The following is a 24,763-nucleotide window of genomic DNA, read 5'->3' as shown; positions in this document are numbered from 1 at the left end:
TATGCGTTCTCCGCCTGAAGAGTTTGCTGGAGGGACAGAAAATCAGTACACCGGGCAACGTCAACCAACAGGGACAGAGATACTCACCACCAACCAATCCATGCCTTCATTCAGACCCTTTCCATCAATAGCAGAGCACGCCACGATACTCCAATTTCTGTCGCGGAGTTCACCCAACTTCAGGGCCTCTGATATCTCCCCCGCACCCTTGGCGCCGGGCTGATCCTGTTTATTGGCGAAGACCAGAAGGGCCGCGTCGCGAAGCTCTTCCTCGTTCAGCATGGCGGCAAGCTCATCCGCAGCCGTGCCCAATCGCTCGATATCCGTCGAGTCAATGACGAAGATGACGGCGGCGGTGTTGGCATAGTAGCAGCGCCAATAAGGCCGAATCGATGTTTGACCTCCAAGATCCTAAAATAGAAGCAGCTGTTAACGGGATTGATCTACCCACCCCCGTACAATAGGGGAAGACACCCAGGGTATCACTGCCGAATTTCTTACCCAAACATTAAAATTCAAGTTTCTGTAGGTCACGGATTCGACATTGAACCCGATGGTTGGTATCGTAGTGACGACTTCGCCAATCTATGGGATAGCCGAGCACATGGTCAGCGAGCCGAGTGATAATTTTTCCGAAGCGCGCAGGCGTAAAAAGACGGATTCCTACCTTCAATCTATACAACAGCGTGGTTTTTCCAGCATTATCCTAGAGAAACAAGAGTGGATCAGCCCCGGAACTCGCTAGCAAGCTGACGCCTAGTGCAACCGGGGTTCACGTACGAGTCCCAGAATCAAGATGCGAATCTCCTTCTTCGACCAGAACAGAGACCATAGACGGGACAAGGAGCCACCCATGATTGTGTGTTTGGAAAGGGAAAAGGATCGTTTCGGCGTCGGGAGGTTAAGAAGGAAGTTGTTCACGAGGGAAAGCCGAGGGAAGGAGAGAGACAAGGAGAGGACGGTGTGCGGCTCGTTGGTTGCGGAGGAGACGGTGGATGGTCGTAAGGGAGCAAAGCGGATTTCGGAGACAAGATGGAATGACAAGGAGACGAGAGGGCGACGGGTGGCTCTGGTACAAAGAGCGATCTCAATAACAAACAACAATAAGGAAGAGAAGAAGAATAATTCGTACCAGCAAGCAACACGCAGCACCGCCAGGGCTGACTAAATCGGTTGGTGGCAACCTTCATATTGGCCCGCATTCTCGCCGATCGGCCTGGCCCAAGCTTTGTTCGGTCCCTGCGAAGGATAGTTGACAGTCGACCTCCATCGTGGATAATTCCTCCTAGACGCATTGTGCGCCTTTGGCCTGACTGATTCTATTTCCTGGGCGGGCCAGCTCTGTTGTATCATCGCTGTCATCGTCATTACTCCCCCCTTTCTCCGTCATCCATCTCCGATCAACTTTCCGCCGCGACCCCTGGCGTTCCGGTCCACATTTACCTTGCGCCGCCTACGCTTTTCATTCTCAATCCTGAACTATCCACGGAAGGCGTCAGCGCGATAGCCAGGGCTCTATCTCGGAAGAAACACATCCATCATGGTGGGCAAGAAGTCGGGCAAGGCCCTGCTTAGGGACGAAGGTGGGCTGCAAACTGACGTTCAACCTTGTCCGTGTGCTAACTTCACGCGATTAGGCCTTGAGAGGACCGATAACAACATGGAACTATCGAGCTGGCCTCAAATCGCTCCCATCAACCAAAAGAACTACTATACGTACGTGGTTGAGATGCCTTCGTTTACCATCGCGCCTTCTTTCCAAGGACCGCGCAGGACCGCGCTGACCTCTGACCCTCCTTCCATAGCGATTACCTCAAGCGAGACGACCAGTACCTAGCCTTCCGCTTACAAAATGAAGAGGCTCGAAATCGCATGACGAAAACCGCTAAAGACCGGGATCGTGCCTTGGCAATGGCGAAATCGAACGATCTGGGAATATCGGAAGCTGACGCGGATGCGGATGGGGACACCAACATGGATGAAGCTGAAGAGACCCCAACCGAGACTGTGGGTTCCAAGGTGATTGTGATTCATGTCGGAAGTCAGAACCTGCGAATTGGTCTCTCCAGTGATGCATTACCCAAAACGATCCCGATGGTTATTGCACGCAAGGCCGCTACGAGTGAGTCTGAAGACCACGAGGAGCCGTATCCCAAGCGTCTGAAACTGGACGACGGTACTGAGATGGAACCGGAGAAGATGTTTGGGCCCGAGGTATTTGTCAACTTCATTCCTTGGAATTACGTTTATCTAATCTTCTACCGCAGTTTGCGTCGCAGTACACGACAATGTCGGCAGAGCTCAAGGCACACATGCGGGCGAACAAGCGCCGGACATTGCCAAACTCGAAGGAAATGGTGATCAATTACAACCGCCGAACAGTACCAGAGACAATCTCTGAACACAATGACCCCATGCGCATCGAATGGACGGAGATTCCGGACCCCGCGCCGGAGTATGTAGTGGGCCACCAGGCCTTGCGGATCCCGGATGCGTCTAACCCTCGCTACAAGCTCTATTGGCCCATGCGATATGGGTGGTGCAACGAGCGCGACTACGACAGCAAACGACTCTTGTTCCTGGACATCTCCCTTATTCTAGAAGACGCTATCAAGACTCAGCTTGGTCTGACGAGCAAGAAGGACTGGCCACAGTACTCGTGCGTGTTCGTCATTCCAGACCTCTACGAAAAGGCGTACGTAACTCAGATTCTTGAAATGCTCATGAGAGAGTTCGCCTTTGCTCGGGTCTGTTTCATCCAAGAGAGCTTAGCAGCCACTTTTGGCGCCGGCTTCACCTCAGCCTGTGTGGTCGACATAGGTGCGCAGAAAACGTCCATTTGCTGTGTGGAGGAAGGTATGTGCATCGAGAACTCTCGGGTCAACCTGAAGATTGGTGGACAAGATGTCACCGAGACCTTCATCAAGATGATGCTTTACGACCACTTCCCTTATGCCGAAATCAATCTCTGGAGGCGGTATGATTTCCTTCTAGCTGAAGAGCTCAAGAAGAATGTGTGCACCATGAATGAAGCGAGTGTCTCGGTGCAGGTATTCGATTTCCACCTGCGTGTCGCGGGCCAGGATACTAGGAAGTACACGTTTAAAGCCTATGATGAAGTACATTTGGCTCCCATGGGTTTCTTCCAACCGACGATATTCGATCATTCATCAAAGATCAAGGGACGGAGGTCTTTGATTGCTCGATCGGTCGATATTTACGACGGACAACTCAACGACCCCACATCGGCTGCCCAGTCGGAGATCCTTACCGCCATCGCCCCCCCGACCACGAATGGTGTGAATGGCGATACGCCATCGAACAGCACAGATGTTCAGGCGACCCCTAGCCGGTCGCAGCAAGTGAATGCTCTTAGCCGCGTACAGGAGCTGGAAGCTACTCCTCGATCATCGGTTGCCGGTTCGCCCGCTCCAGAGACGCTCAGTACTCCCCAACCCGCGGGAGCGAGTACTCCTCTTCCGGGAGGCCAATCCCAGAACGTGGCCTCTCATCGTACCCCTGCTGTGGATGAGCGCGATGATATCCTTCCAACCTTCCCACTCGACCACGCAATTCTTACGTCGATTGCAAACGCCGCTCGGTCAGATGAACGCAAGATGCGAGACTTCCTAGGTGGGATTATGGTTGTGGGAGGAGGCAGCCAAATCAATGGTTTCCACGCTTTTCTGGAGGAGAGACTTCAGACTCTTCGGCCTGGGTTCGCCAAGGAGATCATGATCGGGACGCCTCCACGCGATCTAGACCCCCAGGTTGTTGTGTGGAAGGGCGCCAGTGTGTTCGGCAAGTTGAACGCCACTAATGACAGCTGGATTGGGCAACTGGAATATGATCGACTAGGGCATAGACTTATGGCGTACAAGTGCATGTGGGCTTACTGATTGCGGTTATTTATTTCTAGCTTATGCTTGGTCTTGCGTTTTATGTTTAATGATAGTCCTGCAATGGATTGACGGAGATTCGGATGGCTGAATAATCATTATCGAGTATGGTAGGCTAAATGACTGGAACACATACAAAGTCATGAGTGAATGTGTTCTGTGAATGTGTTTCATCATTTGTCTACTGTTGTGAATGAAGTAGAGAGGGATGACATAAGCGATAGTATGAAGGGTTTCCGGGAGAATGTTTCTCCGCGAATCCTTTCACCTCTGCACACTAACCTAAAACACCAGGCGGTCAAGATGTGCAGAACGGATCCTCCCACCCCAAGTGAGTTTCGCATGTCCAGCCATCTACAACATGCTGTTTGCCTGTCCTTTTTAATCTCATCTTCCTTTATAGAACTTGCACCGGTCGACTCCAGTAGCAGGGATTCGACCGGGTCTCTGATCACCGACAGTGAAATTGTTCCAATTTATCTTCCTTCGCAACGTGAGTTGGCACTACGTCGCGACGGATTTGCAAGCTAACCTTCTCCGACCTGCAGTTTTCACTCCACCGCTCTCTGCTACCCTTTCTCCAGACCCCGTCAACCGTTTTCAGGCCATAATGTCGAAGTCCAAGGATAGCAGCTCCTCTGGGGGCTTCCACCAGGAGTACATTGCGTCCCTGCGCTACCGAAACGATCTCCCGCCCCCCGACATGCCCCCGAAGTTTCTTGATATTCCACATGAAGGCCTCGAACGTTTTCTCACCCCCGGATTTGCCTCCAACCTGGCTCGGCGAGAAGAGCCCAATATCGATGTTGACGCGGAGGGTGGTATGCCAATTGACCTCGTCGGTATTCCTGGTCTCCACTTGGGCGATGAAAGTGGTATGTAGCTCTGGAGGTTCCTCTGCGACGTCGACGAAGGGTCATGTCACTAACTTGGGGTCTTGCATCAGCTATTATGGCGCCTGAGCATCCCGAACCAGTTGACCCGGCGGATCTCCCCCTCCTGATGACCTTGGAGCAGCTGAAGAACCCAGCCCCGAAAAACGCCAACGTCAGTTTCCTTCGTCGTACGCAATACATCTCTGCTGGACTCCGAGCGCCGGAAGGCCCCAAAGTCACCCCCCTCAAGACCAAGTCCCGCGCTGCCGACAAAGCAAAATCGCAAGATGACCCCCTCTACATCAAGAAGTACCTTCAGAAAGGATTCGACATTGCGTACCCCGAGTCAAAACATGTCGGCGAGGACACGCCCAGCAAGATCAAAGGGCATCCTGCCACGAAGATGGAGCATGATGCATGGGCACACCCGGTGCATCCCGACAACCCGAAGCTCAAGCCTGTTGGCTTCTATCCTCTTCTCCCCGACCTTCAAGGCTTCCCCGACCCCGGAGGTTTTGTGCAGTTCAAGTTCGACAAAGCGCCCGTTCAAGACGTGTCGGGGAAGCGCGATCGACGCATGGATGCTGCGGTCTTGCTGCCATCTGCACCAGAGGAGCGCGTGTGTCAGGAACACGCCACCAAGGTTGCCCTGCACAAGACGAACCCCAACCTGTACCCTGACCCCGGCCCGGTTCCCTGGGATTACGATCTATTCCTCCCGGAGAAGAAGGAATCTGCGAAGAATGTGCTTGCGAGCTTGCAGCTGTCCAATCCTGATCGTGACGATGAGGAGCTGTACACCCACGAGGGAGCCGATAACGCCAGGTTCCATCGCTACGATCGTGTGCGCACGTATGCTACGAGCGCCCAGACCCTTGGCGGAGAACATAAGCAGAAGGATTTTGCATTGACGATTTTTGATCCGTCGGAGCTCGGCGAAGAACAGAAGGCCAAGCTGCCCTCCAAACAGAAGGCGGCGTACTACTATCCGATCCTCGGCAAGACGCGTCTGAAGCCTGAACGGGCACGGGCCGTGGCGCAGGCCGGTTTGGCACCTACACGCCCGAAGAACAAAGAAGACCAGGTGCATCAGATTCAGCTGGTTGTCCGGGACCCCGACGAGGCCGAAGTGTATAAGCGGTCGCTGCATCGGGCGGCCATTGACCCGAAGTTCGCGGAGACTATGCCGCCACCGCCCGAAGAGCCGGAAGCCGAACACGAGCCCGAGACACAGGAAGGGGAGGCTCATGATGAGGAAGCGAACGACTCGAGAGGTCGTGAGGGGAGTATCGAAGACCGGGGCATGGCTCACAATGAGGACGATGCAGACCAGATGAGTGACGACGAGTGAGGGCGCTCGCAGAGATTATTTCCGACTTGGTATTTTAGGATGATGTTTATGCTGGATATGGACGAGCATATAGTTGTGTTTACTGATATCTTCGATTACTTCTTGCTTCCGGGTTGCCAGCATTTCCATACCCATTTTGTGATATTATTTGAGACATCCTTGGGGTTCAGACCGCTACGACAGGCGTTGAGTGGCATGATTGAAATGGAGTTGATTAGCGAGAGCTGGTGTCTATCATGTTTTGTATGTACTGTACTCTATGCAGTCTGAATGAAGGCTTTCCAATGACACCGCCTGATTCTGCCGGGTCAATTCTCAACCGCCCGCCGCATCCGTTGACGCAAGAGAAACACCCGGACGAATTCCTCGTGCGGCGCGTTGGTTTCGTCTCCAGTGCTTTTTGCAAGAATTGACCGTCTATAGAGCCGGGGATGCTTATGTGCATAGACGCTGAGCATCTCTAGTTGTTGCATCGCAATTGGCGTGTACCGGTGAGTCGGCAGCATTCTATCAAATTCTCCTCGGATGTGACGCTTGTCGTCATGAGAACCCCTCGTGCTTTGAGCAATCTATGGAGATTGGCGCCTGGGGAGCATATGGCTCGTTCCAAACTGGATTCTCGATCTCTTTTCAGTATTGCAACAGCTAAGCCATTGCTAACTCGTCCCAGATCATTGCTACATCTACATAGTCTTTAGACCCCTCGACCCTCACATGGCTGCAAACGCCGCTACCCTCGCCTGGCGCACTGCAGGCGCCAGAGCACGCGCAGTGTCCTCCCTCCGCTACTGCCAGCGGCCATCCGTCTTCCCGAAGCGCAATGGCCTCGTCCCGTCGACAGCGCTACGACATGCCTCGGACAAAGCGTCCGAGACGGCGGAGGTCGTGAAGGAGGTACCGAAGAAGGCGGGCCGAGGTTTCAAGCGCACCGTGGTGGGCACGTCGCTGGCATTGGCTGCGCTGGTGGGATACGTCTACGCCACCGACACGCGGGCCAGCGTCCACCGGTACGGCGTGGTGCCGTTGATCCGGCTTCTCTATCCCGACGCCGAAGACGCCCACCACGTGGGCGTGGACGCGCTGAAGATGCTCTACAAGTACGGCCTGCACCCGCGCGAGCGCGGCAATCCCGACGCTGATGGTGCTCTGGCCACCGAGGTATCCCCTCCCGCCCCGAGAATCCCATTGCGGTCGTAGCAGCTGACATGCTAGATCTTCGGATACACCATCTCCAACCCGATCGGCATCTCGGCCGGCCTGGACAAACACGCCGAGATCCCCGACCCGCTGTTCGCGCTGGGCCCGGCGATCGTCGAGGTCGGCGGCACGACGCCGCTGCCGCAGGAGGGCAACCCGCGGCCGCGGGTGTTCCGGCTGCCGTCGCAGCGGGCGATGATCAACCGGTACGGGCTCAACAGCAAGGGGGCGGACCACATGGCGGCGCTGCTGGACGCGCGGGTGCGGGCGTGGGCATACGCGCACGGGTTCGGCGACCACGAGGCGGCCAAGACGGCCGTGCTGAACGGCGCGGCGGGCGTGCCGCCAGGCAGTCTGCAGGCGGGCAAGCTGCTGGCGGTGCAGGTGGCCAAGAACAAGGCGACGCCGGACGGCGACCTGGAGGCGATCAAGCGCGACTACGTCTACTGCGTCGACCGCGTGGCGCCGTACGCCGACATTGTCGTTGTGAACGTGTCGAGCCCCAACACGCCGGGCCTGCGCGACCTGCAGGCGACCGCGCCGCTGACGGCCATCCTGCGCGCGGTGGTGGGCGCGGCCAAGAGCGTCGACCGCGCCACCAAGCCCGTCGTCATGGTCAAGGTCAGCCCAGACGAGGACGCGGACGAGCAGGTGTCGGGCATCTGCGCCGCGGTGTGGGGCTCTGGCGTCGACGGCGTCATTGTGGGCAACACGACCAACCGCCGCCCGGAGCCGCTGCCGCAGGGCTTCCAGCTGCCGGCCAAGGAGCAGAGCGTGCTGAAGGAGACGGGCGGCTACTCGGGCCCGCAGCTGTTTGACCGCACGGTCGCGCTGGTGGCTCGCTACCGCGCGCTGCTGGACCAGGGGCCCCCGTCGGAGGGAGCCGGAGCGGCGACGGGGGCGCAGGGGGCTGAAGCGGGCTCGGCTAAGGTTCCTTCTGGGGAAGCGGCGGCTCGCAAGGTGCTGTTCGCGTCCGGGGGGATCACCAATGGACAGCAGGCCCGTGCCGTGCTGGACGCGGGGGCGTCGGTGGCGATGATGTACACGGGGGTGGTGTATGGGGGTGTTGGGACGGTGACGCGGGTGAAGCAGGAGATGCGGGGAGGTCAATAGTGTATGATGTCTAAAAGTAGTATTTCATGTTGTATTAACTAACTAGACGTAGCCGAATCTCATGTCATCGTCGATCGTAGATCATACTATGTGCGTTCTATGTGCTCGGTAGGGTCTACACTTTTATTACAAGCAATTAGAGCGTCTCCTCGACCTCGCGCACGACCTTGCGCACGCCCTCCACTTCATGGGCGAAGCGGCCCAAGAACATGCCGTCGACAGCCTTCCCCAGGCCGCCGGCGCCCCACAGTCCGGGGCCGGCGCTACCGCCATAGAGGATGCGCACCTCGCCGGGACGGTTATGCTCGGCGACGACGGCGCGGATGCCCTGGACGACGGCGGCGATGTGGTCGACGCCAGCGGGACGCGGCTGGCCAATGGCCCAGACAGGCTCGTAGGCGAAGATGACGGGCGCGTGCGGGGGGATGGCCTCGAGCACGGGACGCACCTGGACGGCGCACTCATCGACGGCGCGACCGACGGCCTCAGAGGCGATGGCGCCGGGGGCGGTGATCTCGCCAATGCACACGAGGGGCACCATATTGTGGTCGCAGGCGGCGGCGGCCTTCTTCGCGGTGGAGGCGTCGGTCTCGGCGAAGAGGGCGCGGCGCTCGGCGTGGCCGAGCTCGACGATGGAGACGCCCATGTCGCGCAGGGCCAGCGGCGAGACCTCGCCGGTGTAGGCGCCCAGCGGCTCCCAGAAGCAGTCCTGGGCGCCGAGGAGGAAGGGCGGCGGGGAGGCGTCTTCCGGAGCGAGGGAGGCCTCGTAGCGGGCGAGGATCTCGTGGCAGGGGTAGATGGTCAGAAAGTCCGGGATGAGGGCGAGGAGGAGCTTGGAGCGATTGGCGGGCCGGACGATGTCGTTCTGGGGGTCGAGGAGGGCCCGCAGGTAGTCCAGGGTGCGGGCGGGGGGAAAGTACATCTTCAGCGAGATGATGAGGAGATTGCTGGGGAGGGCTGGGAAGGCCATTGTTGCTATTATTGCGATTGATTCTGTCTCTCTGCGTGTGATTCTGGGTGTGTTCGCGTCTGTATATGTGTGGTGATTCCCCGGATTTCTGGTATCTGTTTATTTGGGGTTTCTCGACCGAGTGCACGCCTAGACCGAGTCGGTGCTGCTAGCGCAGTCTGGACGGATGCGGACCAGGGAACAAATGCGGGACAGAGAGGGTCGCAGTAGTATTCCTGGGGGAGACTAGGAGGTAGTATCTCGATCACTTCCAATGAAATGCACGTCGCCAGCTCGTTTCCAGTCGGATCCGTCTCATGCTTTGTCCCGCGTAGTGCTGGCTCGAGTGGGTTCGAAAGCGACTCCTCCGTAGGCAACGAGGCGAGATCGTCCCATGCGAATGCAGTGCTCCTCCAATAAAGGATCCGTGTGCCAGCGCAACCCACACGGTGACCGGTTCCGGGGCAATTGGGACGATAGCGCCCCTTTTCGCCTGTCAGGAGGAGAAAAAGTGGGAAAGATCGCGCAGTGGTTGTTTTGAGTCAAATGCGACGACGGTCAGTTGACGAGAAGAGATTTTTCTTTCAGGGGAGACGGTGAGGGTTATTATGTGTCTCTGGCGGAGAGGGGCGCCAGGGACAGTCGGTCAGGTGGACAGCAGACGGTCTAGACGACGCGCAGACACTCGGACAGCAGTGGATATGTGCAGGATGGGCCAAGATGAAGCCGAAGTATGGAAGCTGGTAGGATAGATTACCGGATGGCCCAGTTGGGCGTACCGGCCGCGTCACAGGCCCCGGATATCTGCCGTCCGGCCAATGGGGGGCGGGATGTGGGGTTGGAGGACGGTAAATTACGGCGCATTACCGTCGCATACGGGAGTCTCCCGGGCTGCCGTTTTGGGATGGTTCAATAGTTCAATTCAATAAGAGGAGTGGGATTGTGATTGTGGAGGAATATTACGAAGTGCAATTGAGATGATTGAGGATTGTAGTCAATCGAGGTACTGTAATCTGTGTCCTAGGTATATATGTACTCTATTGTTGCACTCTGTATACTCGTAGAACCGGATCGCGAGATGACATCATCTCCGCATTTCCTCTGTCGGAGGACTCTTCTCCAGCATCCCAGCCCTCAAAGCATCAATCAGCGTCGGCCTTCCTACACCGTCTGCGCCTCTGCAGTCGATCCCTCCTCTCCACCGTGCAACGCGCATCCCAGGCTCAAACCGGTTTGATATCCCCTCGCCCACTAAACTCCAGACTAATGCCTAGTCCGTGTACAAGCTCCACCACGCCGGCGTCCAGGAGACGACCTGGCGTCATGTCGCTACCGTTGCTGTCCTAAATGATCCGAACCTCAGGGTTCGACCGTCTGCATCCATGCTGATTGGGTCCTCGTCCACATGGAGAGGCACCGTCGTCCGGTTCCGATGAGGGACAACTGGGATGACGCCACGGTGGACCCGTCGTATCGGCCTCTCATTCCAGTCGGACGCTCGGGGACAATGCAATTCAATGGTTCAGTTGCGAGCCTGGCTCTGGTGGAGCTCGACGACTCTCGTGTTTGGATGTTGTGCATTGGGTCTGCGTTGGCTCCAGGAGGCACGGCACGTTGATCTCCACTTGGATATCTCCGGACGGAGTAGTATCAGGAGGGAGGAGGGGAGGAGTGCTCAAGTATAAAGAGGGGCGTCCATTCCTCTTGACGTTCTTCTCTCTCCATCAGATCATAGCCAAAGTCAAAGACTCAATCTCAACTTTCTTCTTAACAAACTTCTCAAACTCCTCTACTCTACTCAACTTCCTCTTCTATCTTCACCATGGCCTCTCCCGCTCCCCTCCGCATCGTCTTCGCCTGTGACGAGGCTGGCCAACCCTACAAGGAAACCCTCAAGGCCGCTCTGGAGAAGAACCCCCTGGTCTCCGAGATCCTCGATGTCGGCGTCAACTCCACCTCCGACAAGACCGCCTACCCTCACCCCGCCGTCGCCGGCGCCAAGCTCATCAAGGAGGGCAAGGCGGACCGCGGCCTCTTCATCTGCGGCACCGGTCTGGGCGTCGCCATCTCCGCCAACAAGGTGCCTGGCATCCGCGCCGTCACCGCCCACGACTCCTTCTCCGTGGAGCGCTCCATCCTGAGCAACGACGCCCAGGTCCTCTGCTTCGGCCAGCGCGTCATCGGAATCGAGCTCGCCAAGAAGCTCGCGAACGAGTGGGTGACCTACCGCTTCGACCCCAAGAGCGCATCTGCCGCCAAGGTCCAGGCCATCTCCGACTATGAGGCCCAGCTGGCTGGTGCCCAGTAAGCCGGACGTCGCGAGAGGATACGACTACTCACTATTCGAATGACCACCACCGCGGTCGAATACGAACATCCCGCCGTGTTCACTATTGATCTGGCGACCGCACGGTCCAGTTACGAGCGTCTATCGATACCAAACGAATCATGATACCATGAGTGACGGATGAAATTGGCGGGTCCAATCGTTCTTCATTTCCTGATGGTTCTTAGATAGAGCCTAGGTAGAATGGATGTATATCTATTTTTCACAAATGTTTCTTCTGAGATGTTTCCGTAGTGATGAGTCAGCTGATTCTGTTGGCATCGACCGCGTTCTACTCATCGCATCCCCCCAGTACTTGTGTTCCGAACTCCGTATTCGACGTCCTTCGGCGTCTTTCGATCGCCAGATGGAACCACAATAATTAACGGCTACTGCGACTCCCCGCGGTGGACCGCCCCACGTCCGATCGGTCCGACCTCAACATCCATCCTCAAATTCAATTCTACGGAACATTATCTCAAGGCACCTCAGCCAAAATGAGCGCCGTCGAACTGAAAGAAAAGGGCAACCAGCTCTTCAAGCAGGGCGACTTCAGCGGCGCCGAGGATCTCTTCTCGCAGGCGTGCGCCTCCCCCACTTTCCATCCCCCCAAACACAACTGATAAGGAATTTTAAATGTAGGATCCTCAAAAACCCCAAAGAACCCACCTACTTCTCGAACCGTGCGCTCACGCGCATCCGCCTCGGCGACTGGGCCGGCGTCGAGCAGGATGCCCGCGCCGCCATCACCCTCCTCGGCGTCAAAGACCCCGCTAGCCTGAAGAGCCGGTCCTACCTGGCGCAGGCGCTGATCCAGCTGCACCGGCCGCAGGAGGCGTACGAGGTGGCCATCGATGCGTACCGCGCCAGCCTGGCGGCGAAGAGCGTGCAGACCGAGACGCTGTCGCGGACGGTGCTGCGCGCGAAACAGCAGATCTGGGCGGCCAAGGAGGCGCGCCGGCTGCGCGAGATGGACGACACGCTGGCGTACGTGGAGGGGCTGGCGGACGCGGAGCTGGAGCGGGCGCTAGGCGAGCTGCGGCGGCGGCGCGATGCGGGCGAGATCGGCCAGGTCGGGTTCCTGGAGGATGAGCGCGCGCTGCGCGAGGAGGCGGAGCGGAAGAGGGCGAATGTGCGCGAGGCGTTTCGCATTGCGTCTAAGGGGGAGGTGCAGGAGCGGGTTTGTCTTTCTTTCTTTCTCCTTGCGTTCTGACGGTATGGAATTGTGGGAAGATGCTGACGGTATGCCTCAGGTTGTCCCCGACTACCTCGTCGACGGAATCACCTTCGAAATCATGCACGACCCCGTCATCACCCCCTCCGGCACCAGCTTCGATCGCGTCGGCATCACCAAGTACGTCGAGCAGGCGCACGTTGATCCCATCACCCGCGTGCCCATGTCCGTCAACGACCTGCGGCCCAACTACGCGCTCAAGGCGGCCTGTGAGGAGTTCCTCGACAAGAACGGATGGGCTGTGGATTGGTGATGGGAGCATGATTCTGCATCTTGGTTGTTTGCATTGTGGGCGTTGGTTGTTTTGGCTTGGCTTGGCTCGACAGTATGTGTTGTATATAGTGGTACTGGTCGTAGTCTGACATCTAATGACATTCTAATGGGATGGCATGTATACGCGGATCTGCCGCGGCTCGGCAATGGCTTTCATTCCATCATATGCTGTGGGGTACCTTCCTGACGCAGCGAGACTGACACATGCGTGGGTATATATGCGCTTGATATTTCAGTCTCACCTTGTACAATTGCATGGCAGACCGCATGGCCATGGACTCTATGCAGGCCGCCGTTCAACGGGTGATCCATGTCTCTCCAGTCCCGACATGGATCATCCTCGTCCTCTGTTCATACCTCCTTCTCGTCCGTATACTGCGAACCCGCAACCTGCGCCACCTGTCCTGCAAATACCAGGCCTACCTCCACAACCCCTACGCCATGTCCTACCACACCGCGCACGACATCCTCAAGAACACCATCCTCCGGGAGTTCCCCTTCATGTACGGCTTCGGCACGCAGTTCGCCCTCGTCAAATCCTACAGCATCGCAAGCGGCACCAAGCTCCTCGTCCAGACCCGCCGGCTCACCACCCCCTCCCGCGTCGGCAAGCGCTCCGAGGACACCGGCGTGCTGATTGGGGAGCTCCTCGTCTCCGGCATCGACAGTGCGCGCGGGCGCGAGGACCTCGCAAAGATGAACTGGATCCACCGCCAGTACGGCTCGCGCATCGGGAACGACGAGCTGATCCACACGCTGGCGCTGTTTGCGCTCGAGCCGCAGCGCTGGATCGACGCCCACGAGTGGCGGCCGCTGACGGACCTTGAGCGGGTCGCCATCTTCGCTTACTGGCGTGAGATCGGTCACCGCATGGGCATGCGCGACATCCCGGATTCCATCGATGCGCTGCGACGCTGGGCGGCGGCCTTTGAAAAGACACACATGGTCTATGCGGAGTCCAATTGGCTCTGCACAAACGCCACCCTCGATCTGTTCGTGCGCCCCCTGCCTGTCTTCCTGCGGCGGTTCGCCAAGTCTCTCATGGCCTGTTTTCTTGAACCGCATGTGCGTCCGATGCTGGGTGTCGAGCACCCTCCGGCGGCGCTCGAGGCCCTCGTCGAGTTTGTGTTCTGGGCGCGTGCGGCCGTCATCAAGTATCTCTTTCTGCCGCGGTGGCGCGATGTGGACGTGCTGGGGAAGCAGGACGGCGCTTCCGGGAGGGTCCGTCGCAATGCGTATCTGTTCGAGCCGTGGTACGTCCCCGAGGGGATGCTCTCTGCCGTCTGGAGGATGCTGGGGAGTAGTCGCCCGCTACCCGGCCCGGAGTATATGAGCGAGGGATATCTCCCACGAGAGCTCGGTCCGCTGGAGTTCAAGGAGCGTTCCAAAGATGATGTACTCCGAGAAGCGGAGGAAATGAGAGAGTATGCGTTGAAGGGAGGCGCAACAGGAATGGGTTGTCCGTTTTCGTTCGCTGGGTAGTCAGACACACAAGTTCAAGCCTTGTCATCGACTGGTAGGTAATCGTTACAATAAATTTCCACTCACTGTCCAGAGACAAGCCTAAACCCACTGCCACGGTCAAAATGGGCCTTGGACATCGAGAAGACAGGCAACGTCCCAACGAACGATCCACGAATTCAGGTCAAAGTATGCGTGATTAAACTCGTTTGAGAACTGGTACTTTTCTTTCATCGTGTGGTATTTGCAAGTGTCTCGGATTTGGTAAGGCCAGGTCAAGCGAATGTCTGACGCATACTGCGCGGAGGCGGATTCCGGGACATAGGATACTCCCGCCAGGATCAGGTGGTCACGAAGATCCGGCCTAGGACGTTAGCATATGGTTGTATGAATGAGCTGGCTTACTCACCACACAAAAAAGTCCATCAGAGGCTCATGGGGTATCAAGTGCTGTGTAGGTCTGTAGGAGGTTCAATTTCTGTGCACAAAAGAAGATCGGAGACACATACGTTGGACACATGTAGGAGGGAACATGACGTTCTGATCGCTTGGGAGGTACAGCATTCCACTATTGAGGGTCAGTGTCTGGTAAACACAAAGCGGACAGGACTGCGCACCGCCAGCATCGCTCGCATCAAACGCAGAATGGCAAGACGCTCAACCGGACCAGTCCGATAAAACAGGCCCTGGTCCAGAGCTCTGAGAAACTCCCAGCAGCTGTCTAGGCCTGACTGGTGTCCTACACTTTCCCAACCATGGAGAATGGCTCGGATGGCGAGGTCATCATCGTCCTCTGCCGAGGAGATAATCGAGTCGGCGGTTCTAAGGATCCCTGTGATACAGCTGTTGACCACAGCAAAGTAGTTCCCAAAGCCCGTCCCACAGACAAGCTCATGGTACGGCGAGGGATTGGCATTAACGGTGTCATCCTCATGGGTCAACTGCTGGGTAGGCTGCGTTGAGGCGATGATGTCCGCTCCATCCGGGGATTGTGTCTCTGGGGTTCTAGACCTGATCCGCTGCGGTTGACCGCGTGGTACTTCTGGTGCAGGGGAGACCGACGCCTTCGATGCATCTCTTGCATCTCCTGTGAGAGCATGGATTTGTTTGATAATATCAGCGAGACGCGCGTTCTCCAGTTGCTTTTCTTCCAGCTTCTTCAGCAGTGCCGACTCCCCGTTGGCCGACGCATCCGTGAGCTCTTCCACGCGTTTCTCCAGTCGCGAGATGTGCAGCTTAATCCGTTCGCGCCGGTTCCTCTGGGCCCGACGATCGGTGATGCGCTTGCGGTCCTTTGAGGCGCTTTCCTGCGGTTGACTTGGAGAGGAACTCATGATAAGCAGGTCAGTGGTTGGAGAAATGCTGTGCCTGTCACTGGTTGAGTCGCGTTGGGACTCGGATGATGATCTTCGGACTTCTTAGTGCGGGGGATTTTAGTAGTCCGTTGATCCAGACGGCTGGGCCGCTGGAGGCAGTCATCTGCCGCGTGAACAAAGCCGTCGTCAGCATGGCGGTGGTAACATGCCGAGGGTAGTCCGTACCTATGCGGGTGATGTACTTGTACATACTAGAGTGACATCAGAGGACTGATGGGGAAGCCCAACAATACAAACCCGACAACACTCGAGATCCACTAAATAACCGCAACCCCACCATTTCTTCCCTCTTTCTTCTCCCCTCATCTTCTCTCCTCACCTCGACTTCTATTTCATACACAACCCTACAACTCATCTCATCCCATTCCTACCTTCAACATGGACGCCTTCTTCACTGCCCTCTCCGCCTCCCAGAACAAGGCCCAGTACACCTCCGACGTCCAGGACGCCGCCCAGGGCATCAACACCGATCTCCTCAAGGTCGCCGTCGAGGTGGTTCTGGCTGGGGATGATTCCGCCTCTGTCGAGGGTGACCAGGCTGCTGCCCTGAAGGCCGGTTTCGAGTTCGCTGCCAAGCTGGTCAAGATGCTGGAGAAGGAGCCTGGCCAGAACGAGATGCTGAACGTTCGTGTTCCTCGTCCGTCAATGTAGCAGAGACAGTACTAACGCAGGTGTTGCGGATTAGCTCTACAAGTACTTCAAGCGGGGTAACGACCAGACTCCCGCCCAGCCGGGCATGTTCGCTCTCGAGGTATGGTCGGATCTTCGCTGTGGATGGTTCATCAAAATTAACGCATGATGTTCCCTACAGGCCAAGTACAAGTACAACGCGTGGAAGGAGATCAGCCACATCAGCGCCCAGAAGGCCCAGGCCAAGTACATCGAGGAGGTTAACGCCCTGATCGTCAAGTACGGTACTCGCGCCTAAGAACTTCTCGAACGTCTCGGAGCGGACGGAAGTGGGGGGCAATAAGGCATGGGTATACAGCGGGGGAAATAATCAGATACCATGAGTTGAACGTTGACATGTATTACGGAGCTCCATGCAAACCGTCTATTGAATGATCTATTTCGAATGTCAAGAGCGCTGCCAGCAGTCGGTCCGTCTAGCCGTCGTCTGTCCAGGTCTGACCCAGCCAGTCGGGTTCCGTATGCGTCGCCGTTGCACACCACGGCGTATCCTTTGGCGTGTATGAGGTCAGGGGGAGGTCGTATGGCATGCGGAGACCGACCACCACCGACGGGACAGGACCTTCGCGCTCCGCGAAGGCGGGCGTATCCTGCTTAAAGCACGGGACCATCACGGCACTTTCGGCATCGCTGTCTGCGAACAACTGTGGCCAAACGACAACCCCAATCTCGTAGCTACAGATGCGTATCTCCCCGGAAGCATTTGGCGCGGCGCCCCACGCCTGCGTAGAGAGGTTGGCGGATGTCACCATCGCCCAGTCAATCGAGTCCATCGTCTTCGTATCCGAGAACTGGATGTACGTCTTGATATGAGGCGCCGCGCGCCGACGCCCTGCGTCGCGCTTGCGAGACATTGACGTGCCTGCACTCGAGCCATCGTCTCGGTCTCCCGCCCAGTGACACAGATACGGACGTATGTACTGCAGCTGTTTTTGTTGCGGCGCACTCTGTATCTTCATGTGGATGGACCCACCTGATCCATAGCCGTTTAGGGAGCGTCGAATCTCATCATCGGTTGGAAAGATGATCGAGTATTTGCTGGTGGGATCCGATGAGAGCGACTTGAAGAACACTTCCTTCAACCACTTATCGGTCTGGCCAAGCGATGCAACTGAGGAAATCTAACCAATGATGAGCAGTGAATTAAAGTCTCTGGAAATTCCAAGCCCACCTGAGAAACAATATGTGGTGTAACTGCAGATTTACTACCCCCAGCCGCACGTAGTGGAATACCCCGGACCACGTCCTTGAGCGCGGGCCAGCCCCAGAGAGTAGTTCGTTGAGAATCCGCCGTGTTGATCTTCTGCTTCGATGGTACGCTGGCGACGAGGGCAGCGCGCACCGCGTCAAAATCATACCGGCGCAGCTGGTCAACCAGCGGTCCTGTTTTCTTTGGACCGTAGTGGTCCAGGTATGCGAGGAGGTCTCGTTTGAAGCGCATGCCACTACCGATCTTTGCAGCATCCTCGGACTCTGCATCAATGTCCTTCCGCAGTGGAAGGAGGGGCGAGCGCCACACGGCCTGGCACATGTTGGCCCAGTCGCCGGGGATCATGTTGGCGGTATGGATGACCACTCTGGTGGATGAGCAGATGTCAAGATAGGACAATAGAAAAGAGACATACTGAGCTAAATCATCATGACGGAGGAGAATCATCATTTTCGAATGATGGGTCCCAAAGGCCTCGGGCATGTAGGCTACTATAGCTTCCACATTGGGGTATCTCGAACATGCTTCCTAAAATATGTAATCAGTGGGGTTCACCGTGCAACACCAAGACAAAACATACATCTATGCGGATGCGGTTGGGAGCTTCCCTCTTCCAGCTCCCATGGACAACTTTGACTTTGACTAGAGACCGGACGTCCTCGTCGAACTGCTTCATGAGAAAGTCCACATCGAACAGGTAGTTGAACTGCCAACATTCGCGGATCATCGGATCCCCTAGGATGTTGTGCAATCGAACCGTGTCTGCATTGTTACCGGAGGACTCGGCCAGATCGCGGACATGTGTCAATTGGAAAGGAGACGGAATGACCCGCGCTGTATCTTGCTGTGCGTTCGTCGTCTTTGCGGGCGATGAAGCAGCTCTCTTTGAAGGCCGTGGTGACGGCGGAGTAATAGAGCGGCGCAGGGATGCCAAGGCCGTAGTGCTGTTGGTCGTGGAGTCGTCAGAGGAGAGCTTGGCCCTTTTTGCAGGAGGATGGGCCGTTTCATCCATGGTTTTGTATTCACCTGCAGGAAGCTGTACCTCGTTGGGAGAAGGCGAGGTTGGTGGAACGGCAACTCGATTGTCGCCGGTGACTGGTGGCAGACGGAAGCCGGTCACGGGTGTACATGCCAACCCCGAACTCATTCGACTACAATTGATCCAGCCTATGATGAGTTCGCTCTATTTTATTCTAATATATAGATGATATTTTACAATTCTTTTCGGTGCTTTGGTGTTTTTACGAGCAATCACCACATGAACCGTTGGACTTTCCCGGGCTCCTGAGGCCACTCAAATCCCTTGTAGAGGAAAACATATCCGGTCACTGCATTGACCAGCATAAACCAGAGTGTTTCCAAAAATAAGGGGAAGTTGGTCGCAATCGCCGCATGAAGTGCCTCCTTTTCGTCGCTCGGACGCTTCTCACGGTATATTTGCGGTACCGGCTGCCGAGGGAGATGCAATCGCCACATTACCCACGGAATAATGAAGTATCGAGGCTCAACAAGAGGCGCCGTGATGAGCGACAGTGCAGTTGCAGCGAGCCATACCAGGACAAAGCTCACCCGCAGGGCTCCCTGCTGTTGTCTCTGGCGCTGACTGATGGCTTCCTTGAGCTTCTCAAAGGAAGCCTCGTCCAACGGCTTCGGCTTCGGAGGCTGTGTGGTTTTATTTGCGGTCTTCGACTTGTTTTCCTTCTGCCTGAATTTGGCGTCCCTCGCTTGCTTGCGAGTCTGCGGTTGTGCAGGGGCCGCCGGAGATGGCGCTGACTGTGGCACGGAGACTAAGCGCGGCGGGGAGGTGGTGGTAGCAAACCCAAAGGCAGAGATCGCCGCCCAAGCGCCTAAGAAATAGATGATGGTGGCAATGTACTTGATCGCGGGATGAGAACGAAGGATGCGGAAGGCGTAGAACACATAGTGTCGGTTATCGGCCAGTGTAAAAGGGTGAACAATCGTGTTGAAATGCACGACAGCCATCATAGTCGGAATGACGGCGATAGCAGTCAGAAGCTTTGGGAGGCCTTTCTGCTTGGCAGTGAATCCGTAGTCCATCCACTTAGGCAATAAGGACTGTGGAAGAACCAGGTTGAGTACAGGCGTCGCGAGGATCGGCCACGAGAAGAACAAGAAGTATGGCCAGATGTAGAGCATCTGAGGCAGATGCAAGCCAGCAGTATGGAATTCCTTATGTCCTAATGACTTGTCAGCATGTATACGGAGGTAGTACTTCGGAAGTAGACATACCCAGAACAACTCCACCGTTCCATAGCACAAACCCACCAAAGGCTGCAAGAGTGAAGACATATGGGAGCAGCGAGACAGTTACCCGTCCCAAATTACCTAAGGCAGCCGCACCAAGGGAAATAGCAGCCCTGAAATAGTCTACATTTCGTTAGCACTCCCATCTAGCTCTGTCCCACAGCTGCACTGACCTGTGATGGAGGCATCCGAAACGAAAGGATCATATACTTCACCGTTGAAGCCTCCCCTAAGAATATCCGCCACGTTTTTTGATCGGCATGTCTTCGCATCCCGTTCCACAGACCGGACCACCTGCAATCCACCGAAGAAAACGGCAACCCAGAAGATATTAGTCTGTCTGCACACGAGTGCCACCAGACTCAAGAGCAAGAACACGACGATTCGACTGGGCACTGTCGACAGTGCCGTAGCGCGTTTCAGGTCCCAATTATAAGCTTCAACGACAAGCAGGAGTGCCAGGATATCGGTGTAGTACAGGCCGGAAAAGAAGAACAGCGGCGGGAAGAGACAGATGTTCAGAACAGTGTGGCTGAGCCAAGCTCCCGACGGACGGTCGTTGCGCTCCTTGCGCAGGGTATCCAGCAGTGTCTGCAACCTCCAAGGCAGGAAGACGGCGGCAGCTCCAGCGTTGGTCGCCCGCAAAGCTTCCGGGTTGAGTTCCTTCGGGGAATCGCGCAGTGTGAGAGCCACAATGCACAGCAAATATGACCATAGGTACAGACCCGGAGGTGTCGTAATTTTCGGATCCCAGTGCGTCCACTGGTGATGCCAGTACGCTTGCGCCTGGGGCACATGGAAAGCTTCGTCCAGGTAGGCTTCGGGAACGACGGCATTGACTCGGGTCATCCAGACGGGGATTGTCAACAGGACGAACGGGACCGCATACCGGGCGGCGAGGACCAGGCCCGACTGTCGCTGGGCGGAACTCATGCTGTAGTTGACCGTGAAGAACGAGAGATGGTCCCTGGAGATCGCAAAAGGAGAAAGTGGTGAAGTAGCATTGGGGTGCTTAAGTAGCTGCGCTGCAAACGCGGCAAACACCCGCATCGGGCAAATCGTCCTCCTCGCGTTTCTGCTTCGTGACGACAATGCAAAAACTCCTCAACAGTCTTCCATCCGGCATGTCGCATAGCTATCGCGTTATTTTGTGAGCCTTTTGTTATCCCCGTTTCCCTATCTCGACACTTTCGCCCTCTCCCTCTCCCAGGACGGGCAATGGCGTTTCCTCTTCCGCGGGGCATCACGCCCTCGGAGATATCCTTCCTCGCGGAGATGGAACAGGTCACAGTTGTGCCTCGACAGCGATTAGAAGGTCTCGAACTGCTCGGGGTGAGTGTGATATATCCTTTACTTTCTACTGAAACATCCATCCTAGTTGGCTGAAGCTTGCGGGATCGCAATTCCTCCGCGGGGTACAACGTCCATATGAACATACAAAGAGAAGACAACGTCTTCAACATAAACTATATTCCCACCACATATAACTTACATATTCGCGCCGCAGGGCCCCATCGAACCTCTCCAACCTCCGCGCCGCGCCTCCCTCCCCCTCTGGCTCGCGCTCCTTCTCAAGCGCCAACGCCGCGCAAACATCCTCCCACCGCCATGGCTCCATCCCGAGTCCCTCTCCCTCATTCTCGAGATTGAAACACAACACCACGAATACCAGCACGCATTTTCACCATCGACCCCTCTCCCCGGCCAGCCGACGTACCCCCACCTCACCGCGAGACCAACAGCTCGACCGCGCTTCACCCCAGACGGAGACCGCTACTTCCCTTCCCCGCCGTTCCTCCCGCAAAACGCAGCGAAAGACCATATCCCGACAGGCGAGCCGCCGACGCTACCGTTCCACTGGCTCGAAGTAGGCACCATGCTGCTGGACGCCGCCAGTGATGACCTCGTGGAGCCGGATCAGGTGCGACGACTGCTGAAGGAGCTGCGGGAAGTCCGCACGGCCAAGATCCGTGCGGGTGTAGATGTGTTGGACGCTGCCGCCACGGGTGGAGGCGGGGTCGCGCTGACGGGTGTTGGGGCGATGGAGCTGGGTGAAGGGAGAGGCTTCATCGCTGGGGTTGTGGATGGATTGAGGTATGTGAGACAATGTATGCGGACGAGGTTCCTAACTAATGCTTTTGGGCCTTCTGCAGAAAGATTGGCGCGTCGAAGGAGCAAGCTCGGCGCGAACAGATGGCCGAGGAAATCGCTAATGGCGGTTATGATGGCACGCAGGATGACGACGACATGGAATTCTGAGCTCACGTTTTTGCACCCTGGAGTTGTGGCGCGACGCTATGTCCCCTTGATTGATTTAAGTGTATATATACCCTATTTTCCGCTAATACAATCGCAAGAGTCGTAGACTTAACCTAACACCATAAGCATGCGACGCTTTGCTGCGAACAGTCGCAAGAGAACAGAGCAAAATAGAAGAGCTAAATGGACGAAAGTTCAAAGAAAGCGGAGAGGCCTCCAAGTTATGGAACTATACATCATAAAAATCAACGCAGCCGAAGTTCTTCCGTGAAGGGCACCACCAACACTCGACGGAAACTGGTATCACAGCATTCTGGTGTATGAAGTACACGAGTCACGGATCACAGACCTACGACGATTCCTGGACCTTCTGCATCATTCTCTTGCGCGCGGCCAAGATCATGTCATCCCTGCGTTTCTGCAACAGGCGCTGACGCTCCTCCTTATTCTGCGACCATCCACTCGACGAGTTGGGGGCGGACTGTGCGTCGTCGCCCTCAGCCAGCTTGGCGCGAAGATTATACCGCGAGATCAAATCCTGGCTGTCTAATTTTGACGTCGAAGTCGAGGGGGTTGACGTTGCTGGAGTATTACTAGAGGGAATAGCAATCTGGGGTTGGAATGACGGGGGAGGCTAAGTCGGCGCATTTCAGTCAGTAAAGTCAGTAAATAAGGTTTGATAACGATAAGCCAGGCGGATATGTCATAGTAGACACGTCCACCCAATGCAGAAGCACACGTACCGTCTCCAGTCCCCTTCCTGTCAAAATGCGCTCCGTCGTGGCCGCAACGTTGCCACCATTCCGCTGCAAGTCCCACATGATATCGCGCGTGCTCAGCTGAGGGAACATCTGCGATATTTGCTCCACCTGCGCTGGGTCGACCACATTCCCGCGACGGCGGTTGCCTCCAGAGCTGGAATCATTGTCGCGGTTAAAGAACCATCGGAAAACGAAAAAGGAGACGACGGCGAGGGTGAGAAGCGAAGGGATGTTGAGGGAGGGTTCTTGGTCGGACATTATTCCGGGGAGGGGATAGCGGATGGTGTCGGCTTAACGTTGATCGCAATGATAGAGGTGCTCAGATATCAAACCGAAAGAATCGCGCTGATTGGGATATTTGCAATCTAAAGTCGGCGCACGCGGGGGCGATGAGATGACGCTCGGCTGAAGCAATGGGGAAGAGTGATGTGGCGGTGGGGAACAGTCGATGAAAAGGGTGATCGATGCTCGCGGTCGAATACGACTCGAGTGAGGAGTACGTTGGGATAGCGACAGTCGGCGTGGATAAGAAGTATTGGTAATGAGATTATTACTGTAAGGAGGGAATGGACATCAGGATATCAGAATGGAAGTGAGTATCTAAGGTAGAGATGCCCTGTTGGGAGGACCATCACCGAACGGTTACCTAAGTAAGGGCCTATTGCCGCTGCTCTCCGCCTTTCCGGAAGTATCCAGCAATGGCTGTCCAGATTGGGTTTAGCGTGCATGTGACATATAGTTCTGTTCTTCGTACAACGCTTCTGTGATCGATTGAGAAACAATGTACAGTTGGCTATGTTGGTATATAAGGTATTTTAGTGTAGGTTCTGGGTGTGCGAACAATCATGCTCAAGTTAGCTGTGCTTGTGCCATAATAGAGAGTAGCAGTTTCCATGTAATACTTTAACTTGACTATCAAAGATGAAGGCATGCCGGAGATGGCAAATGCGGACGCCAAAGGGCCGCCGAAATACAAACATAGACTTCCAAGAGGACAAGATGTTTTGCGTGGCGCTGATCTTTGTCGCGACGTGATGTGTTATCGTGAATAGAATGGGCGAGGATATGTACCTACTATCTACTTGTTAGTGGCTTATTGGTCTCCCGAAGCAAAGGGTCAACATATACTCGCGCATATATGCCCCTATCGGAAAAGATACTTCCTGTCTATTCCGTTTAATCAAGAGTCTAGAAACGAATTAGCCCGAGAAATAGAATCAATTTCACCGTAGTTCGGATCAAGTAGATGTACCGGAACTCCGAGCTCGAGGCGTGACGGAATTCCGAAGAGCACATTTCTAGGCCAAAATAAACATCTATATAAATCTTCAAGCGTACGTCCATGGAAAGTGCTAAGTCCTTTTTTATCTTTTATTTCTTCGATTGTTCAATTGTTGTGCACCATCCTCAACCCTCCTAAAAGTGTAAGAGACACCGTCCACGCGATCCTTGCGACTTAAGATGGAAGTTTTATTGCGAGAAAGCACATTCGGCCGGATCTTGAATCATGTCTCCAATGGCAGA

At 55.9% G+C, this 24,763-nt stretch overlaps 12 protein-coding genes across 12 annotated transcripts; 8 read left to right on the top strand and 4 right to left on the bottom strand.

Moving 5' to 3' along the window:
* Positions 1-60: 60 nt before the first annotated feature.
* On the bottom strand, positions 61-855 carry ATEG_01480 (ADP-ribosylation factor family protein; the record flags this gene model as incomplete). The annotated part of the gene is made up of 4 exons (XM_001208845.1): positions 61-411; positions 502-585; positions 668-706; positions 781-855. 4 exons carry the CDS (start codon positions 853-855, stop codon positions 61-63), a joined length of 549 nt encoding a protein of 182 aa, XP_001208845.1.
* Positions 856-1,540: 685 nt separating this feature from the next.
* On the top strand, positions 1,541-3,899 carry ATEG_01479 (putative chromatin remodeling complex subunit (Arp8); the record flags this gene model as incomplete). The annotated part of the gene is made up of 4 exons (XM_001208844.1): positions 1,541-1,583; positions 1,638-1,716; positions 1,806-2,214; positions 2,268-3,899. The coding sequence occupies 4 exons, from the start codon at positions 1,541-1,543 to the stop codon at positions 3,897-3,899; spliced, it is 2,163 nt and encodes a 720-aa protein (XP_001208844.1).
* A 610-nt stretch (positions 3,900-4,509) lies between these two features.
* ATEG_01478 (uncharacterized protein) lies at positions 4,510-6,125 on the top strand (the record flags this gene model as incomplete). The annotated part of the gene is made up of 2 exons (XM_001208843.1): positions 4,510-4,774; positions 4,846-6,125. The coding sequence occupies 2 exons, from the start codon at positions 4,510-4,512 to the stop codon at positions 6,123-6,125; spliced, it is 1,545 nt and encodes a 514-aa protein (XP_001208843.1).
* Positions 6,126-6,839: 714 nt separating this feature from the next.
* On the top strand, positions 6,840-9,426 carry ATEG_01477 (uncharacterized protein; the record flags this gene model as incomplete). Its single annotated transcript, XM_001208842.1, has 4 exons — positions 6,840-7,190; positions 7,338-7,943; positions 8,109-8,427; positions 8,576-9,426. 4 exons carry the CDS (start codon positions 6,840-6,842, stop codon positions 9,424-9,426), a joined length of 2,127 nt encoding a protein of 708 aa, XP_001208842.1.
* Positions 9,427-11,206: 1,780 nt separating this feature from the next.
* On the top strand, positions 11,207-11,692 carry ATEG_01476 (RpiB/LacA/LacB family sugar-phosphate isomerase; the record flags this gene model as incomplete). Its single annotated transcript, XM_001208841.1, has 1 exon — positions 11,207-11,692. The coding sequence occupies one exon, from the start codon at positions 11,207-11,209 to the stop codon at positions 11,690-11,692; it is 486 nt and encodes a 161-aa protein (XP_001208841.1).
* Positions 11,693-12,207: 515 nt separating this feature from the next.
* ATEG_01475 (putative U-box domain protein) lies at positions 12,208-13,197 on the top strand (the record flags this gene model as incomplete). Its single annotated transcript, XM_001208840.1, has 3 exons — positions 12,208-12,293; positions 12,353-12,890; positions 12,964-13,197. 3 exons carry the CDS (start codon positions 12,208-12,210, stop codon positions 13,195-13,197), a joined length of 858 nt encoding a protein of 285 aa, XP_001208840.1.
* Positions 13,198-13,718: 521 nt separating this feature from the next.
* On the top strand, positions 13,719-14,699 carry ATEG_01474 (oxygenase MpaB family protein; the record flags this gene model as incomplete). The annotated part of the gene is made up of 1 exon (XM_001208839.1): positions 13,719-14,699. One exon carries the CDS (start codon positions 13,719-13,721, stop codon positions 14,697-14,699), a length of 981 nt encoding a protein of 326 aa, XP_001208839.1.
* Positions 14,700-15,019: 320 nt separating this feature from the next.
* On the bottom strand, positions 15,020-16,012 carry ATEG_01473 (uncharacterized protein; the record flags this gene model as incomplete). Its single annotated transcript, XM_001208838.1, has 3 exons — positions 15,020-15,042; positions 15,188-15,287; positions 15,422-16,012. The coding sequence occupies 3 exons, from the start codon at positions 16,010-16,012 to the stop codon at positions 15,020-15,022; spliced, it is 714 nt and encodes a 237-aa protein (XP_001208838.1).
* Positions 16,013-16,432: 420 nt separating this feature from the next.
* On the top strand, positions 16,433-16,982 carry ATEG_01472 (uncharacterized protein; the record flags this gene model as incomplete). The annotated part of the gene is made up of 3 exons (XM_001208837.1): positions 16,433-16,678; positions 16,740-16,805; positions 16,866-16,982. The coding sequence occupies 3 exons, from the start codon at positions 16,433-16,435 to the stop codon at positions 16,980-16,982; spliced, it is 429 nt and encodes a 142-aa protein (XP_001208837.1).
* A 178-nt stretch (positions 16,983-17,160) lies between these two features.
* alg10 (dolichyl-P-Glc:Glc(2)Man(9)GlcNAc(2)-PP-dolichol alpha-1,2- glucosyltransferase) lies at positions 17,161-21,269 on the bottom strand (the record flags this gene model as incomplete). Its single annotated transcript, XM_001208836.1, has 7 exons — positions 17,161-17,865; positions 17,916-18,321; positions 18,370-18,482; positions 18,535-19,105; positions 19,210-20,152; positions 20,205-20,342; positions 20,393-21,269. The coding sequence occupies 7 exons, from the start codon at positions 21,267-21,269 to the stop codon at positions 17,161-17,163; spliced, it is 3,753 nt and encodes a 1,250-aa protein (XP_001208836.1).
* An 826-nt stretch (positions 21,270-22,095) lies between these two features.
* On the top strand, positions 22,096-22,478 carry psf2 (DNA replication protein PSF2; the record flags this gene model as incomplete). The annotated part of the gene is made up of 2 exons (XM_001208835.1): positions 22,096-22,313; positions 22,373-22,478. The coding sequence occupies 2 exons, from the start codon at positions 22,096-22,098 to the stop codon at positions 22,476-22,478; spliced, it is 324 nt and encodes a 107-aa protein (XP_001208835.1).
* Positions 22,479-22,827: 349 nt separating this feature from the next.
* Positions 22,828-23,497, bottom strand: ATEG_01469 (CUE domain-containing protein; the record flags this gene model as incomplete). Its single annotated transcript, XM_001208834.1, has 2 exons — positions 22,828-23,112; positions 23,222-23,497. The coding sequence occupies 2 exons, from the start codon at positions 23,495-23,497 to the stop codon at positions 22,828-22,830; spliced, it is 561 nt and encodes a 186-aa protein (XP_001208834.1).
* Between the last annotated feature and the right edge of the window lie 1,266 nt (positions 23,498-24,763).

The sequence above is a fragment of the Aspergillus terreus genome, genomic scaffold (assembly GCF_000149615.1).
Source record: "Aspergillus terreus NIH2624 scaffold_2 genomic scaffold, whole genome shotgun sequence".
NCBI classification, from domain to species: Eukaryota; Fungi; Ascomycota; class Eurotiomycetes; order Eurotiales; family Aspergillaceae; genus Aspergillus; species Aspergillus terreus.
Note: the sequence above shows the minus strand (reverse complement) of the source record. Positions and strands in the feature narration are given on the sequence as shown.